This window comes from Rhinichthys klamathensis, unplaced genomic scaffold (assembly GCF_029890125.1).
Source record: "Rhinichthys klamathensis goyatoka isolate OS25496 unplaced genomic scaffold, OSU_Roscu_1.1 h1tg000046l_1, whole genome shotgun sequence".
NCBI classification, from domain to species: domain Eukaryota; kingdom Metazoa; phylum Chordata; class Actinopteri; order Cypriniformes; family Leuciscidae; genus Rhinichthys; species Rhinichthys klamathensis.
This window is the reverse complement of record NW_026606593.1, coordinates 600,794-615,360: the sequence shown is the minus strand read 5'-3', so window position 1 is coordinate 615,360 and position 14,567 is coordinate 600,794. Positions and strand designations below refer to the sequence as shown.

Below are 14,567 nucleotides of genomic sequence, written 5' to 3'. Positions count from 1 at the left end.
AAGTCGTGTGCCAGGTTAGAGACACTACATCCTACAGCACACTCATGAGTTACATGCCTTCAAATACATGAAATAACACAATAACAAACTGTAGCGGTTCGGTTGAGGGGAGAAAACAATCCGACCCAATAAACCAAGCGGTATCATAACTCATAACTAGAAATGTGTTATGCAAGGAATAATTGATGACGGACCGTTGAATTATAAGGAATAATGCACACTCGAGTTGGTAATGCACCGTTACACCTCGGGTGCACAGTAGTTTTCAATAATTCATCGGCCCGGAGTCAATTATTCTGCTTATACTACGGTAACCACAACTTAAAACATTGTTTAGATGATGTATTTCAAGACATTTGGCAGGTTTTGTCCTTAAAACACTCGTGTGTAGGACTAATTTCTTACGCATCTAATCCCAAAACGTCATTTTAGAGCTAGTTACAGAGGCTTGAGCCATTGATAGCAGACTTATGCAGTTATTAGAGGGAGAGAGATCAAGCGTGTATGAATTACCCAAGTCTGTGTGCGTCTCTCAACAGTGTTCGGCAACAGCAACACTGTAGCACCAGTAGCGAAACTGTACGTTTATCTGCTCCAAGAACAGAGCTGTTATTACATCGCTAGTGAGAAATGTCATGTAGCTTTTAAGTTGCTATTTATACTGTTAAAATCATCAGAGCAGCACTGACGACATGTTTCTGTGCGAGTGTGTGTCCGTACTGTATGTGTGCGCGTTTGAGTGCGGGAGAAAGAGAGTATGTGCTTTCCGTACATAAAATGTAATTTTGTGGCAAAAAACATGGAAACAATTTGTTGTTTTTATCCTATTGTTTACTATATTTATTTGCTCGGTCAGTGTCGTTGTGGGTTTTGGTAATAACTTTTGAAATAACTGAAATCTCTTAGCGAAGTGATATGGAACTGTAATGCAGTCAAGACCAGCCTGTAACTACTTCAGCCGTGCGTTTTCCTGAAAATACAGGCCCTTCTCAAAAAATTAGCATATTGTGATAAAGTTCATTATTTTCCATAATGTAATGATAAAAATGAAACTTTCATATATTTTAGATTCATTGCACACCAACTGAAATATTTCAGGTCTTTTATTGTTTTAATACTGATGATTTTGGCATACAGCTCATGAAAACCCCAAATTCCTATCTCAAAAAATTAGCATATCATGAAAAGGGTCTCTAAACGAGCTATTAACCTAATCATCTGAATCAACTAATTAACTCTAAACACCTGCAAAAGATTCCTGAGGCTTTTAAAAACTTCCAGCCTGTTTCATTACTCAAAACCGCAATCATGGGTAAGACTGCCGACCTGACTGCTGTCCAGAAGGCCATCATTGACACCCTCAAGCAAGAGGGTAAGACACAGAAAGAAATTTCTGAACAAATAGGCTGTTCCCAGAGTGCTGTATCAAGGCACCTCAGTGGGAAGTCTGTGGGAAGGAAAAAGTGTGGCAAAAAAACGCTGCACAACGAGAAGAGGTGACCGGACCCTGAGGAAGATTGTGGAGAAGGACCAATTCCAGACCTTGGGGGACCTGCGGAAGCAGTGGACTGAGTCTGGAGTAGAAACATCCAGAGCCACCGTGCACAGGCGTGTGAAGGAAATGGGCTACAGGTGCCGCATTCCCCAGGTCAAGCCACTTTTGAACCAGAAACAGCGGCAGAAGCGCCTGACCTGGGCTCGGCGCTACCCGGAATCTGGAGCAAGACCGCGCACTAGAGTAGAGAGTGACTTTGCGCGCGCGCGCGCGTGCGTGTGTGTGTGTGACTATTAATGCAGTGTGTGTAAGAGGAAACCGTCCTTATAGCTGTGTGTTGCCGCTTATTAGACCGATCACCCCCGGGGGCGACAACAAGTAACAGGAATTCCCCACCCCCAAAATAATGATTGACGTGACGTCGGCATATTAATTGTACCAGAACAAACTTTTGCGCCCATAAATATGTAGCCTATGTTTCGCGCCTATGGGTAGCCAGGCGCGCTGGAAGCTGTTTCATGCGTAAGTGGGGGCTGAGGGCTGGGTTGGAAAATATGTGACGTCATTATGTTGTGGCTTACGACAAGATATGAAATTTCTCTGAACATTGAACATGATTTGAGAGTGGCAGTATCAAGCCTGCAACCCTGCTTTGAGAAATTGTGCAATGCAAAACAGCCTCATTGCAGTCAATAATGCAGGGATAAATAGACCTGTCTTGCCAAATGGATTTCTCTTCTTTTCTTTTTTAAACGGATTGCAAAGTGGCACTTTTATTTCGTTTCTATTTTTGAGGCACTTTTATTTTCTCTATTTTTGAATTTCATGCAAGTTATGACACAGATGCACTTTATTTTCTTTTTTTTTTAACTTGCTGTTATTTGATGTAGATAGTTAGTTTGTATTTAGATACAACTTGTTACTATACTGATACTACTTGTTACTTCAATAAATTGGAACATGTTAAGCTTGTTACGTATTTCATTAGCATTGTGTCGGGGCGATGGGGGCAGGTGGGGCTTGAAAATTCCCCCTTGTCCAAAGTGGGGAATGACCGAAAAAGTTTGAGAACCACTGGGTTAATAGCTCGTCTAGAGACCCTTTTCATGATATGCTAATTTTTTGAGATAGGAATTTTGGGTTTTCATGAGCTGTATGCCAAAATCATCAGTATTAAAACAATAAAAGACCTGAAATATTTCAGTTGGTGTGAAATGAATCTAAAATATATGAAAGTTTAATTTTTATCATTACATTATGGAAAATAATGAACTTTATCACAATATGCTATTTTTTTTTAAAAGGACCTGTAATTGTAGTTACTTTAGAACATTCATCAACCAATCAGATTCAAGCATTCAACACCCCGTAGTATAAAAAAGAAATATTCGTCTTAAAATGTATAATTGCTCCTCTGTGCATTGCTAAAACAGTCCCGATGAAGCCTTGATTCCAGCTCTAACTTCATTATAAACAAATAATATAAAAATAAAATACATTTTATCTATCAGTTAATAGTAATAATGTTAAGAGTAGTAATAATAAAGAGTGTTTCATGACAGCTACAGATAAAGCCAAAATAAGCTCGCAGAGCTTGTCAATCCATATATGGATAACGCAGAAGAATCTCTGACCAATAAGAGGACAGTTTTACCCACATTTGCATTCAATGAATAAATATTAGGAAGAACTTCAAAATGGCACATTAATATTCACTTTACCTTTTAAATCCAACAGAGATGTGTAGAGCCATAGATCCCCCTCAATCAGGATAGATACAAACTCCAGATGACAATAGGAACACAGGTCAGAGCTGAAGCCCGAAGTTAACTGAAGCCCAGTGTTTCAGAAGAATCCTGTGTGAAGTGCTGAATTGTGTTTTAGACTACAGTAAATATACAACTCACTGTCCAGGAATTAACATGGACCCTGAAATTAGGCATAATTGTAATTGTTCTCATCAAAAGAGTAGCCAACTTGAAGTGAATTTACAACAGTTTATTTGTTCTGTTAAAATTTAGAGAAGTGCACAATGCACAAATGTTAACAATATGTGAAGTTCTTAAAATGTTCCAGACTAGTTGTTGTAGTATGACGGGGTTTCATACAAATTTTTTTTTTTTTTTTTTTTCATGTTTAACTGTTTGTGACGGTTTTACGTTTGGGATCAATATTCTTTTCTTAGTTCAGATTTATGTATCAATTCATATTCCTATCACTTTTTTGCAGTAAAATAGTGGTATATTTAAATGAAAGTAATGTGCAACAAAAATGTAAAATCCTACCAATTCATTAAAAATCTACATAGTTTTACAAGTCAACTGATTTTCCCCTTTCCCATTTGATGTCATTTTCAATCCATGTGACCTATAATAAAGTTATTAAATTGCATTTTTACTATCACATGTCATTAAAAACAGCTGATGATGTCAATGTATAACACGTTTACTGTTTATATTACTATAAGGTGTTTGGTTGTCCGAGTTCTCCTTTATGTGCTGTTCTAATTGAACAAATGTTTTACTATAGTAATGTTAAACTTGTTAAAATAAACAAGAAATGAAAACACAGCCTTTTCCATCTGCAATTCCAGACTACAGAATATTTCAAACAACACTTTAATCTGATCATGCTACCGATAGAATACACTGTAAATTCTAAAGTTGCAAGTATGAAAAAGATTAGTAATACCTCATATGCATGTACATATCCAATCCCCCATAATATAAAGGAGGAAGCGATCATGTTGAAATGCATGCATGATTTTGACAATGCATTTAAGTAATGCTTGCAACATTGTGTAAAGTGACAATAATATTGAAGTAACAGTATATGCAGAATTTGAAATAACAAATCACATTTAAACAAATACAACAGTTACTTCCTGGCCTGGAATTAACCTAATTTGATTTGCGGTGTTCCTAAACAAAGTATGTGAACGGTTCAGTAAAAAAGCCTGATATCTGCATGACTGTGATGACCTATGGCCAAAGCACAGCCCAGCTAATATTCAGAACAGCAGCTTGATTGCTCGTGCTCATATTGCGTAATTCATTAGAGACAAGTTAAGAATGTAGTAAAACAGATTTAGTAAAACAGTATCTATATTAGTCACAAGACATTAACTACACAAACCTTCAGACCTCTTAGAGACCAGACGATATTAAACGATAATGTCACAAATTCCTAGTACAAGGAATGTGTTATTTCTAAACTCATTTACATAGCAGTAATGAAAGTGATCAGATAACCATGTAATTAAAGGAGCTTATTGTGGGATGTGACAGAACTGTTCAAAAATGTAACCAAAAAATAAACAGTGATCATGACTCTTCCTCAGGCACACGAACCTTACTTTCATAAGACACTAGAGTCTGGTAAAGACTTTCTCTGCTTTGGTTTCCACTGACATTGTTCCACTGGTCAATTTCACGTACAGAGGGTCCACCTTTCAGCTGATCTACGTAATCAGTGTTCTGATGGAGAAACAAAATATGATCAAGGTGTTTAGATCCCAATGTGGCCCTTCTTTGGGTCACTGGAGACTCCCTAGGGGCAAAGGTCCGATCGGCGGAAACAGCAGTTGCTGGTATGGACAGGTATTTTCGTGCCAGTCTGGCCACCGCAGGAAAGCGATGCTCCTTGTTGCGCCACCATTGCAGAGGCGAGAGGCTGCGTCTGCAGAGCGGCTCTGCTATGTAATTCTCCAGCTGCTGGTGAATTTCGGGCATTCGCTCAGTAGGGTCCTCGCCCAGAAGAATATCGTACATGCTCTGTGGGAGAGGACTTATTCGTGTTCGAGGCGTGTGCTGTAAATCTCCCCTCAGCGGCGAGGTCAAACTGGTCCCACTAGAACGTCTTTTACGTTCATTGGCGTTCTTGAAAGGTGATTTAACAACCTCAAGTGCATTTTCATTGACCTGTTCTGGAGATGATATGGCAACGAAGGGCTCGCTTGGCTGCAGCTCAACGCTGTCACCTTCCTCCGCTGAGCCGCACGATTCAGGAGAATCCAAAGAAGCCATTACAGGCAGTGTCAAAGAATCATCCAATACAAAATCTACAGGTTCTTCCCGTTCATCCACAGTCTCTTCCATTTGCACGCTTTGTCTTCTCTCTCCATTCATTCCTTCGCTCCTTGTGAAAGCCTGAACAGATAGCAGCTCTTTCACCTTGTCATGAAGCTTGCTACGGGCATGTGGGCTGAGAAACCGCAACTCTTTAAAACGTGGGTCCAGAAATGAGGACAGTACGGCATGGCAGTCCAGAAGAGCATCTTCATCACTCAGACTCCAGCGTTTGTCCATACCAGCACGAATTCTCTCCATAACTCCCCTCACCACTGGACACGTACACTCCACAATTTTCTGTCCCAGGAGCCTAGACACTCCTTGGAGGCATGGCATCAGGGCTGAAATGGGTCCATTGATGTCCTCACTCAAAAACGATGCCGCAATGCGAACCGTTTTGAGCACAGGGACCAGTTCATGTATAAGGCGCCACTGGTGATCTGCCAGATTTGTTGCAACTTTTTGCTCCTCTAAGACGGAGCTTATTACCCACTTGAGCTCCAGAAGACTCTCACACATCTCAATGGCCGTGGTCCAGCGCCCTGGGTCGTTCAAGACCAGGGTTACAGACTCTTTATTAACAGCCTCAGCTTTCTGGCTCAGTGCTGTCGAAGCGCTCACATCATGCTGGAAGTGTAGGACGATGGTGCGAGCATCTGCCAGAGCTTGTCTCACAGTCTCCACGCAAAGTCCCTCCTGGACACATAGTTTCAGGGCCTGTCCTGCACAAAGCAGAGGTGACCATCCCTCCGGAAGATTACTGGGGGGAGGATGGCTGGGTCCAGCAAATTCTTGCTGATATTCCGGATCGATGGTCATATTCTCCTGCCCACCAGACTCGGATCCACTTGGGGTGTCATGCACAACACAGAAAACAAAGTCCTCTGGAAGCTGGAACTCGGTGAGGACTCCTTTCAGGGTGTCTGCAACGCTGACTTGCCCTCTCTCTGATGGGTTTCCTTTGAATTCTGCTATCGGTCGGGTCTCGAGCACACATCGTGCCAGGCGCCAGTGAGGGTCGACAAAATGCGCACTGACTGTAAGGTAGTACTGACCATCCCCTCCAACCCCACATCCATCTACGGATCGCCAGTATTCGGTGCAGAGGGTCAGACAGTGAGAAGCTAGACTTGCCTGAAGATGCTGCTGAAGGCATTGCTTGAGGATGTGGTAACGATGCCAAAGTAGACTGCCAAGCAGAGATGGAGACGGCACGGGGTAGTTAGGCTCTAGGCAACTCAGTAAGAGCTTGAACCCCCTCTCTTCCACCACAGACAATGGCTGAAGGTCTCTGAAGACCATCTCCAAGATAAGATCGGTCAAAACCTCAGCTCGCTTGTTGCTGCAGGCTTTTGTGCCGGTGCGGATGCTACTGCCTCCAGCAGTGCTGCTCATCTCCCCCGCAGGAAAATTATACATTAGGCAGCCCACATCTGTATCTTGGTGCACAATGGCATTTGAATTCGAAGTACCGCTTCCGGCCGCACAGTCAGGGGCGTATGTGGTCCGAGCAGGTTTGGTCTCTCCCATCTCAGCTGTCAGTACTTCTACCTGCTCCTCTTTAATAGCAACAGGTAGTGCCGGTTGAAACGCAGCATTGCCTGCGGTGTTGTATCTGTTAGCTTGTAAAGCGGTCTGAATGTGTGAATGTAATGCTGCAGGGGTGGGGATGCCTGCTGTGTTGTGAGGGGGTACCGCTCCTTCCCGAATGCTGTGTTTGCGTCCTAAGTGTTCTCTCATGGAAGTAGTGCTGTTGTGAAAGGAAAGCTGTCTCTTACAATGGTTGCACTCGACACGATGCAGACTTAGCTGAGTGTAGTGGTTCCACACTTTCGACGTGCGGCGATCCGAAAATGGCAAAAAACGCTGCATTCTCCTTCTTAGATTTTGACCGCTGAGGATTTCAGGATGCCTTTGTGGTGGGAGATCCATGTCTGTGGTGAAGCATAAAACAAAAATACATTTAAAACGAGTAAAACAGGATTACACAGGAACTTAGCACAATTACACTTGAAATTGACACTAAAAGAAACTATGGTAAAACTTTAATCCTAAATCCTTAATGTGATGTCAAGGTTTTTTGGAACCAATACATGTTTTCCATAGAAATGGTAAGTCAAGGTTAATATGTGATGTTTTCTGAGGGTCAACACAATTCACGTAAAACTAAAGAATTAGCACTGTGTGTATTTGTTTAATTTCTGACCCGTTGCTATGACATTACTCACATACAGTTTTTTAAAAATCTTTTGTCATAGAGTGTCTCAGCTCACCAAAGTCTCAGCTCACCGAGTTTCTAGCTAGCTACACTGTTTCCAAAACAAAATATTTGCATTTGGTTATATAAAATTAAGAGGTTTTTACATCTACAATATAGCTTTCGTGTTGCAGTTTGTTTTTAATTCTACACTACCCATCACATCTTGGTTCAATTATTTTTTTATCTCAGATGTGGCTGGTTGTAGAACATTTTACAGTCGCAACTGCAGCACTGTGAAAAACTATAAAAGAACATATATTTGTATAAGAGAATGTGGTTTTAGGTATATATATATATATATATATATATATATATATATATATATATATATATATTTCCCCAGACTCAGTGACTTAATATTAAAAAAGTCCTTAAAACTACAAGTATATAATCCATGTAGTAGTCACTCATAATAATGTATTTCATAAAACTGTCTAATTATAACAGAAACTGTTGAGAAATAACTGTAGATGAATATAGCATGTCGCACAGCAAGACTCTGCCGTCTCCGCTTCAAATTAATTCAAAAACATTTTTGTTTCTAGCGGAAATATTTTGAATGAATTATAAGGTTTGTATTATGATAATGACTCCACATCAATCACAGCAAAAGAGTATTTAGGCACAGAACAATAACCATGCAACATGATACTAATGAAACAAATCCGCTATTATTTACATCAAACGTCACTGGATGTTCTTCCGGGCGTGTAAAGGGCCATTATGGTTTCATCCACTTCCTGCCTGTGTTACCTCCATTAAACAGTACACGATTCACCGACAATAACTTGTACACCTTATTTTCTTATCTGAAAATAAATAATATCTTATTAGTAATATATATTTTGAAAAAAATCTCAGAATCCGTGCACAACCTCCGCGCGTTTGCGACCTACACACTGGATGTGTTTAGCACGATGCCCGTTAGGGTACAAGGGTAAGTTGTTCGCAGCCAAGCAAAGCGAACAATGTCCATCATTCACAGGTTTATATAACTACGCGACACTATTCATGTAGGAAACGTTTACTTGTTGAAATTAATTAATTAATAACGTATATGTACAAAAAAGTAACGAGATAATACCACAGCACTGTCGACTGTTATTTTGAAAACAACTATTTACCGACAGTCCCTAAAGTTGAATTTACTTCCGATTTCCGCATGATGTGTCGATAAAACAAATAACTTCATTCTAGGCGACGTGAATGAGATATAGCTTGGATATCATTCCATACAGTCCAGTTCAAGCCTAATCTGACAAAATGGATTATTCTGGAAAAGAAAAGGAAGCCTTGGCCATTATGGCTGAGGCAGACAAGAAAATGAAAACGTCGCATTCGCTGTTAGGAACGTTTTTCGGGTAAATCTATTATTAATGTTTATTTATTTTTATTTATTTTTTGCATCTCTGCAATATTGAAAGTGCAAATCTTTCTTAAAATCTAACTGAAGTGATTGGTATTAATTAGTATCCGTTTGCAACAAACAATATTGATATCGATCATTGTTATTAATTTGGATTAAAAAGCAATACTTTTGAAATTGCATTATTTGTAATATAACGTTGTTCGCATTAAGCTGTCATAAATCTACTATAGTTATCCGCAGATTTTGCACAAAAGTGATTCGGTCAGCTAGCCAAGTAACGTTAGCATCGCACTGCAAGCATAAAGCGTCATAATAAATAGAGTTGGGCGCACGGAATGAAGCGTTTCCTTGTCGCTTTAATTCATACTCTACTCAAACCCAATGCACACTAAGTAATGTTGCTCGTTTTGCCCTGATTTAATACTTTTTTGAAACTCACCCATGTTGCCTTCGCCTGGCCCTTCCGCGCACAGTCTCTCTCCGCCGCTGGCTACTGCGGGGATGTTCAGTCGATGTTTCACTCTGAGGTGTTTTATCATGTTAGCAGTATTTGAGGAGAACTTAAAGTCCGTCTTACACAGCCTGCAGTAAACAGTGGCATTGCTCTCATTTTTAATGTAGTACTTCCAGGCTATTGAACAATATCGGGCCTGTGTTTTCACACTGATTTCTGGGTCCTCTTGCTTCATGTTGGCCATATCAGGTCTGAAAACACGTTGTATGAGTGCAGGGGACGACAGATGTTAATAGCGCCGCCTAATGGTTTGAGTGAATCTCCTCTCTCGCTTTTGTTCATTGTACTGAAGGAGTTCCTCCAAGGTCGAGGAGGCCTGTGACTTGTACGTGAGAGCAGCCAACATGTTCAAGATGGCTAAGAACTGGAGTGGTACGATACACAACAACCTTTGCACCACTGTAGGGATAGTTCACGCCAAAATGAAAATTCTGTCATTAATTACTCTCCCTCATGTCGTTCCAAACTTGTAAGACTTTCTTTCACCTTCAGAACACAAATGAAGATTTTTTGATGAAATCTGAGAGATTTCTGTCCCTCCATTGACAGCTACGCAACTACCACGTTGACGCTTCAAAAAGATCATAACGAGATCGTACAACTAATCCAAATGAATTGAGTGGATTAGTCCAAATCTTCTGAATCATTTTATATGATGGACAGAATGAATTTAGGCTTTTTATTCACATATAAACATTCATCATTTGTAAACGGAAGCTCAAGTATGTTCACTTGACGTTTGAGAACCAATGAGGTTCATTCTCGTGTTACGCAGCACGTTTGAGCTTCTGTTCATGTTCGCTGATCAATGTTTAAATTAAATCTAACCCTAAATTGAATCTGTTCATCATATAAAGTGGTTGTGTCTCTTCAGAAATTTTGGACTAATCCGCTCAATTCATATGGATTAGTTTTACAATCTCTTTATTTATAAATTTTGAAGCATCAAAGTGGTAGTTGCGTAGCTGTCAATGGAGTGACAGAAAACTCTCAGACTTCATAAAAAAGATCTTCGTTTGTGTTCCGAAGATGAACAGAAGGCTTACGGGTTTGGAACGACGTGAGGGCGAGTAATTAATAAACGAATGCAATTTTGGGTGTACTATCCCTTTAAGGTGTACAATAAGCACATGGCAGTTCTATTGTTAATTTTTTTTTCTTCTTTATTTAAGCCGCTGGAGATGCCTTCTGCAAAGCCGCACAACTCCATTTGCAGGTGGAAAGCAAGCACGACGCAGCCGTTAACTTTCTTGATGCTGGAAATGCATTCAAAAAGTCTGATCCTCAAGGTCCGGCTCTCATTGTTACTTTTAAAGACTGAACAATAAAAATCTCAAAGTATGTAGTGTTTCTATTTCAAAAGGAGTTTAATTTGTATAATGGCTCTCCTACAACTTCTCTACACAGAGGCTGTAAACTGTTTCTGTCAGGCCATTGACATCTACACTGATATGGTGAGAAAAACTATATTATTCACCCAAAAATGAAAGTTCTGTTATCATTGACTCACCCTCATGTTGTTTCAAACCCGCAAGACTTTCGTTCATCTTCGGAACACAATGAAGATGTTTTGGTCAAATCTGAGGGATTTCTGTCCCTTCATTGACAGCTACGCAACTACCACACTTTGACACTTTAAAAAGTTCATAAAGAGATTGTATAATTCATATGAATTGTTCAACCACAATTCAACATTGTATATGTAATATGGGTGCTTGTTTTTGTTTTGTCTATAGTGATACACTTCTCTGAATATTCCTTAGAAATTCTCATCTGTGTCCACAGGGGCGTTTCAACATTGCAGCCAAACACCACATATCTATTGCAGAAATCTATGAATCTGAGTTATTGGACATAGACAAAGTAAGTTGGAAGTGATCTTTTTTTATGGAAAGGTGCACATTTATCAGTAAGTGGTTCAGATGAATATGGACAGTATGTCAAAAGCATAAAAATACACTACAATTTGTGGTTTTTAATTCAGCAAGGATGCTGTTTTTTAAGACGTTTCTCAACATTTTTAATAAAAAATGTTTCTTGAGCAGCAAATCAACATTGAACAATTTCTGAAAGAGTGCGTGACACTGAAGTCTGGAGTAATTATGCTTAAAATTAGGCTTTGCCATCTCAGGAATAAATGACATTTTAATATATATATTAAAATAAAAAAATAGTTATTCTTAATGTCAACTTTTGGAATGGTAGTGTATTTGCTTATGCATCAGATGATCCATACTGAGCCTGTCACGTTACAGAGAGCCCCCTTATAAAAGAAAAATAGTGTTAATGTTCATTCATTTGTTATTATTTGGTCCCAAAATACTTATTTATGTGTACAGGCCATTGTTCATTATGAACAGGCAGCCGATTATTTCAAAGGGGAGTCATCCACCAGGTACTATACTATAGTTTTTATATGTTTCACATTTATCAGAAGTGTTGTAGAACAAATTAGGTCTGAACTAAGAAGTTGTGTTGTAATTAAATGATTGCATTTAATGTTATCATACTAAAATCTCTTGTACTCTCTCTCTCTCTCTGTAGTGCAGCCAACAAGTGTCTTGTCAAAGTGGCGACCTATGCGGCTCAGATGGAGCAGTACCCGAAAGCCATTGAAATATATGAGCAGGTCTGTGTGATCTTCTGTGGAAAACCTGTGTTCATTTGTTTTCTTCACCCTTCATGTTGAGTGGCATATTGTGTCTGTTCAGATTGGGATTTACTCCATGGACACTACCCTGTTGAAGTATGGTGCTAAAGACCATTTCTTCAAAGCAGCGCTGTGTCACTTCTGTGTGGACATGCTCAACTGCAAGGTGACTGATTTGACCTGTTCACAGTCTGAAGAAGAATGATATTTACAATGCAACTCTCTGCTTTATCATTATTTAATCCGTGTTCTCTTCAATAGCTGGCTGTACAGAAGTATGAAGAACTCTTTCCAGCTTTCTCAGATGCTAGAGAGTGCAGACTTCTTAAGGTGAGTCTTTTCTCCTTAGTTTATTCCATAGACTTCAACTGTGATCTCAGGGCCTGTTTACACCTGGTATTAAGATGCGTTTTGGTCAATCAGATTATATAAGTAGACGAGGGAGACTCATTCCCGTTTACACCTGGTGTTTTAATCCGTCGCTTTTGTCCACTTTCAACCACTTCTGTCCTGATTTCTCCGAGGTGGGGGTCTATGGGCGGGATTATGTAGGGTTTTTTCAGATCTTTCAATCTAATGGAAGAAATAAGCTTGGACAATTTACATATGAACACACACACTGACGACGGAAAAACATACGGAGAGCATCAGTTTTCGTTTCCGCTCTGACAGTCGTAAGACCACACCAAATGCTGTGAGTGTGTGTTAGAAATCAGGATTGCTGAGAGAACATTGTGCTTGGTACGTTTTCATCTTCAAACCAAACTTGGGTCTCCAGCCGACAAAGTTTAAATCGCGCCTGTATTGCGCACTTCCCATAATCTTTCCACATTAGGTCAGAAGGCGGAGAATAGACGGTCTTTTGTGACAGTTTGAACACATTCGACCACATGAGCGTTTACACTACGAAAGCAATCCGGTCTAATACGTTTTCGACTACCTCTGGAAGTGGTTAGAAGTGGACAAGCTCAAAACATTTTAGACCCCATTTACGCCTGTATTTAGTGTCGTCCACTTGTGATCGATCAACCAAACACATCTAGATTCTGGGTCAACATCAGTTGAGATTGAAGGTGGAAGCTTTGCCCAAATCCTTATCTTTATCTATTAGGTTTCCATTGTCTCTTTTAATTGTTTTGTATATTTTTATATATAAACACTACCGTTCAAAAGTTTGGGGTTGAGAAGTCTCTTCTGCTTACCAAGACTACATTTTATTACAAATACAGCGAAATCTTTGTGAAATATTATTACAAATTCAAATAACTGTTTTCTATTTTAATATATTTTAAAATGTCATTTATTCCTGTTACGCAAAGCTGTATTTTCAGCGTCATCACTCCAATGATCCTTCAGAAATCATTCTAATATGCTGATTTGCTGCTCAAGAAACATTTCTTATTATTATCAATGTTGAAAAAACAGAAAATCAATTTAATGCATCCTTGCTGAGTAAGTAAAGTATTTCTTCTTCTTCTTCTTCAAAAAAAAAGTACCATCTCAAACTTTTGAATGGAAGTATTTGAACATTTTGTGACGCTTTATACAAAATAATCACAATGTTTCTGCATTTCACAATAAACAGAAACTTCTTGATGCATATGAAGAGCAGAATATTGACGCATACGTTGATGCAGTAAGTTCTCTTTGTATATTGTTTCAGGTTTTACATAATTCCCTGCACACATTTTTACCAGTGGTAGTTCATTCATGAATTAAGGCCCGTTCACGCCAAAAACGATAACTACATTAGCATCCACACCAGCGGACGATATCATTCTGTTTATTCTAAGTGTGCTGCAGTTTTGTGCGCCTGTCACTTTAAATGCTCGAGCTCTTTAAAGCGGAATGGATTCTGATTGACATTGCCAATGTTTTTATCGTTCATCAGCTGGAAAAAAATCGTTCTGTGATTCCAATGATATATCGTTCCTCTCTGCCATTATCGTTATACTTGTGGTGTGGACTCTGCTATTCTTTTGTATTTAGAACGGTTTTTAGAACTATATCTCTATAGTTATAGTCCTTGTGAACGGGCCTTTACTCTATGCAATATTCTGCAATTATTATTATTATTATTATTATTTTTCATTAGGTAAGGGAATTTGAATCCATCTCCAGGCTTGATCAGTGGCAGACCACTATGCTACTAAGAATCAAGAAGACCATTCAGGACGATGAGAATGACCTTCGCTAATGTGAAGTCATG

The 14,567-nt window shown here is 39.4% G+C and overlaps 2 protein-coding genes across 3 annotated transcripts; one reads left to right on the top strand and one right to left on the bottom strand.

Annotated features, from left to right (window-relative positions):
- Window positions 1-4,733: 4,733 nt before the first annotated feature.
- Window positions 4,734-9,949, bottom strand: si:dkeyp-117b8.4 (uncharacterized). Of its 2 annotated transcripts, none has more exons than XM_056247318.1 (2): window positions 9,634-9,949; window positions 4,734-7,499 (listed from the first exon to the last, which is right to left on the bottom strand). In XM_056247318.1, exons 1-2 carry the CDS (start codon window positions 9,890-9,892, stop codon window positions 4,819-4,821), a joined length of 2,940 nt encoding a protein of 979 aa, XP_056103293.1. In that variant the 5' UTR covers window positions 9,893-9,949; the 3' UTR covers window positions 4,734-4,818. The 2 variants fall into 2 exon arrangements, with proteins under 2 accessions (XP_056103293.1, XP_056103294.1); XM_056247319.1 differs by lacking the exon at window positions 9,634-9,949 and adding an exon at window positions 8,505-8,746.
- On the top strand, window positions 8,972-14,567 carry napaa (N-ethylmaleimide-sensitive factor attachment protein, alpha a). The gene is made up of 11 exons (XM_056247320.1): window positions 8,972-9,186; window positions 10,001-10,080; window positions 10,881-10,997; window positions 11,116-11,162; window positions 11,494-11,571; window positions 12,048-12,103; window positions 12,253-12,337; window positions 12,420-12,524; window positions 12,620-12,688; window positions 13,944-13,994; window positions 14,454-14,567. Exons 1-11 carry the CDS (start codon window positions 9,089-9,091, stop codon window positions 14,553-14,555), a joined length of 888 nt encoding a protein of 295 aa, XP_056103295.1. The 5' UTR covers window positions 8,972-9,088; the 3' UTR covers window positions 14,556-14,567.

What these genes read in the sequence shown, in the direction of transcription:
- napaa (XM_056247320.1), top strand. Translation starts at nt 9,089, where the DNA reads ATGGATTATTCTGGAAAAGAAAAGGAAGCCTTGGCCATTATGGCTGAG. An exon ending in AAAGGGGAGTCATCCACCAG is followed by an intron (nt 12,104 to 12,252) that starts GTACTATACTAT and finishes CTCTCTCTGTAG; the next exon opens with TGCAGCCAACAAGTGTCTTG. An exon ending in TTGACGCATACGTTGATGCA is followed by an intron (nt 13,995 to 14,453) that starts GTAAGTTCTCTT and finishes ATTTTTCATTAG; the next exon opens with GTAAGGGAATTTGAATCCAT.
- si:dkeyp-117b8.4 (XM_056247318.1), bottom strand. Translation starts at nt 9,892, where the DNA reads ATGGCCAACATGAAGCAAGAGGACCCAGAAATCAGTGTGAAAACACAG. An exon ending in GCCAGGCGAAGGCAACATGG is followed by an intron (nt 7,500 to 9,633) that starts GTGAGTTTCAAA and finishes GCTTCACCACAG; the next exon opens with ACATGGATCTCCCACCACAA.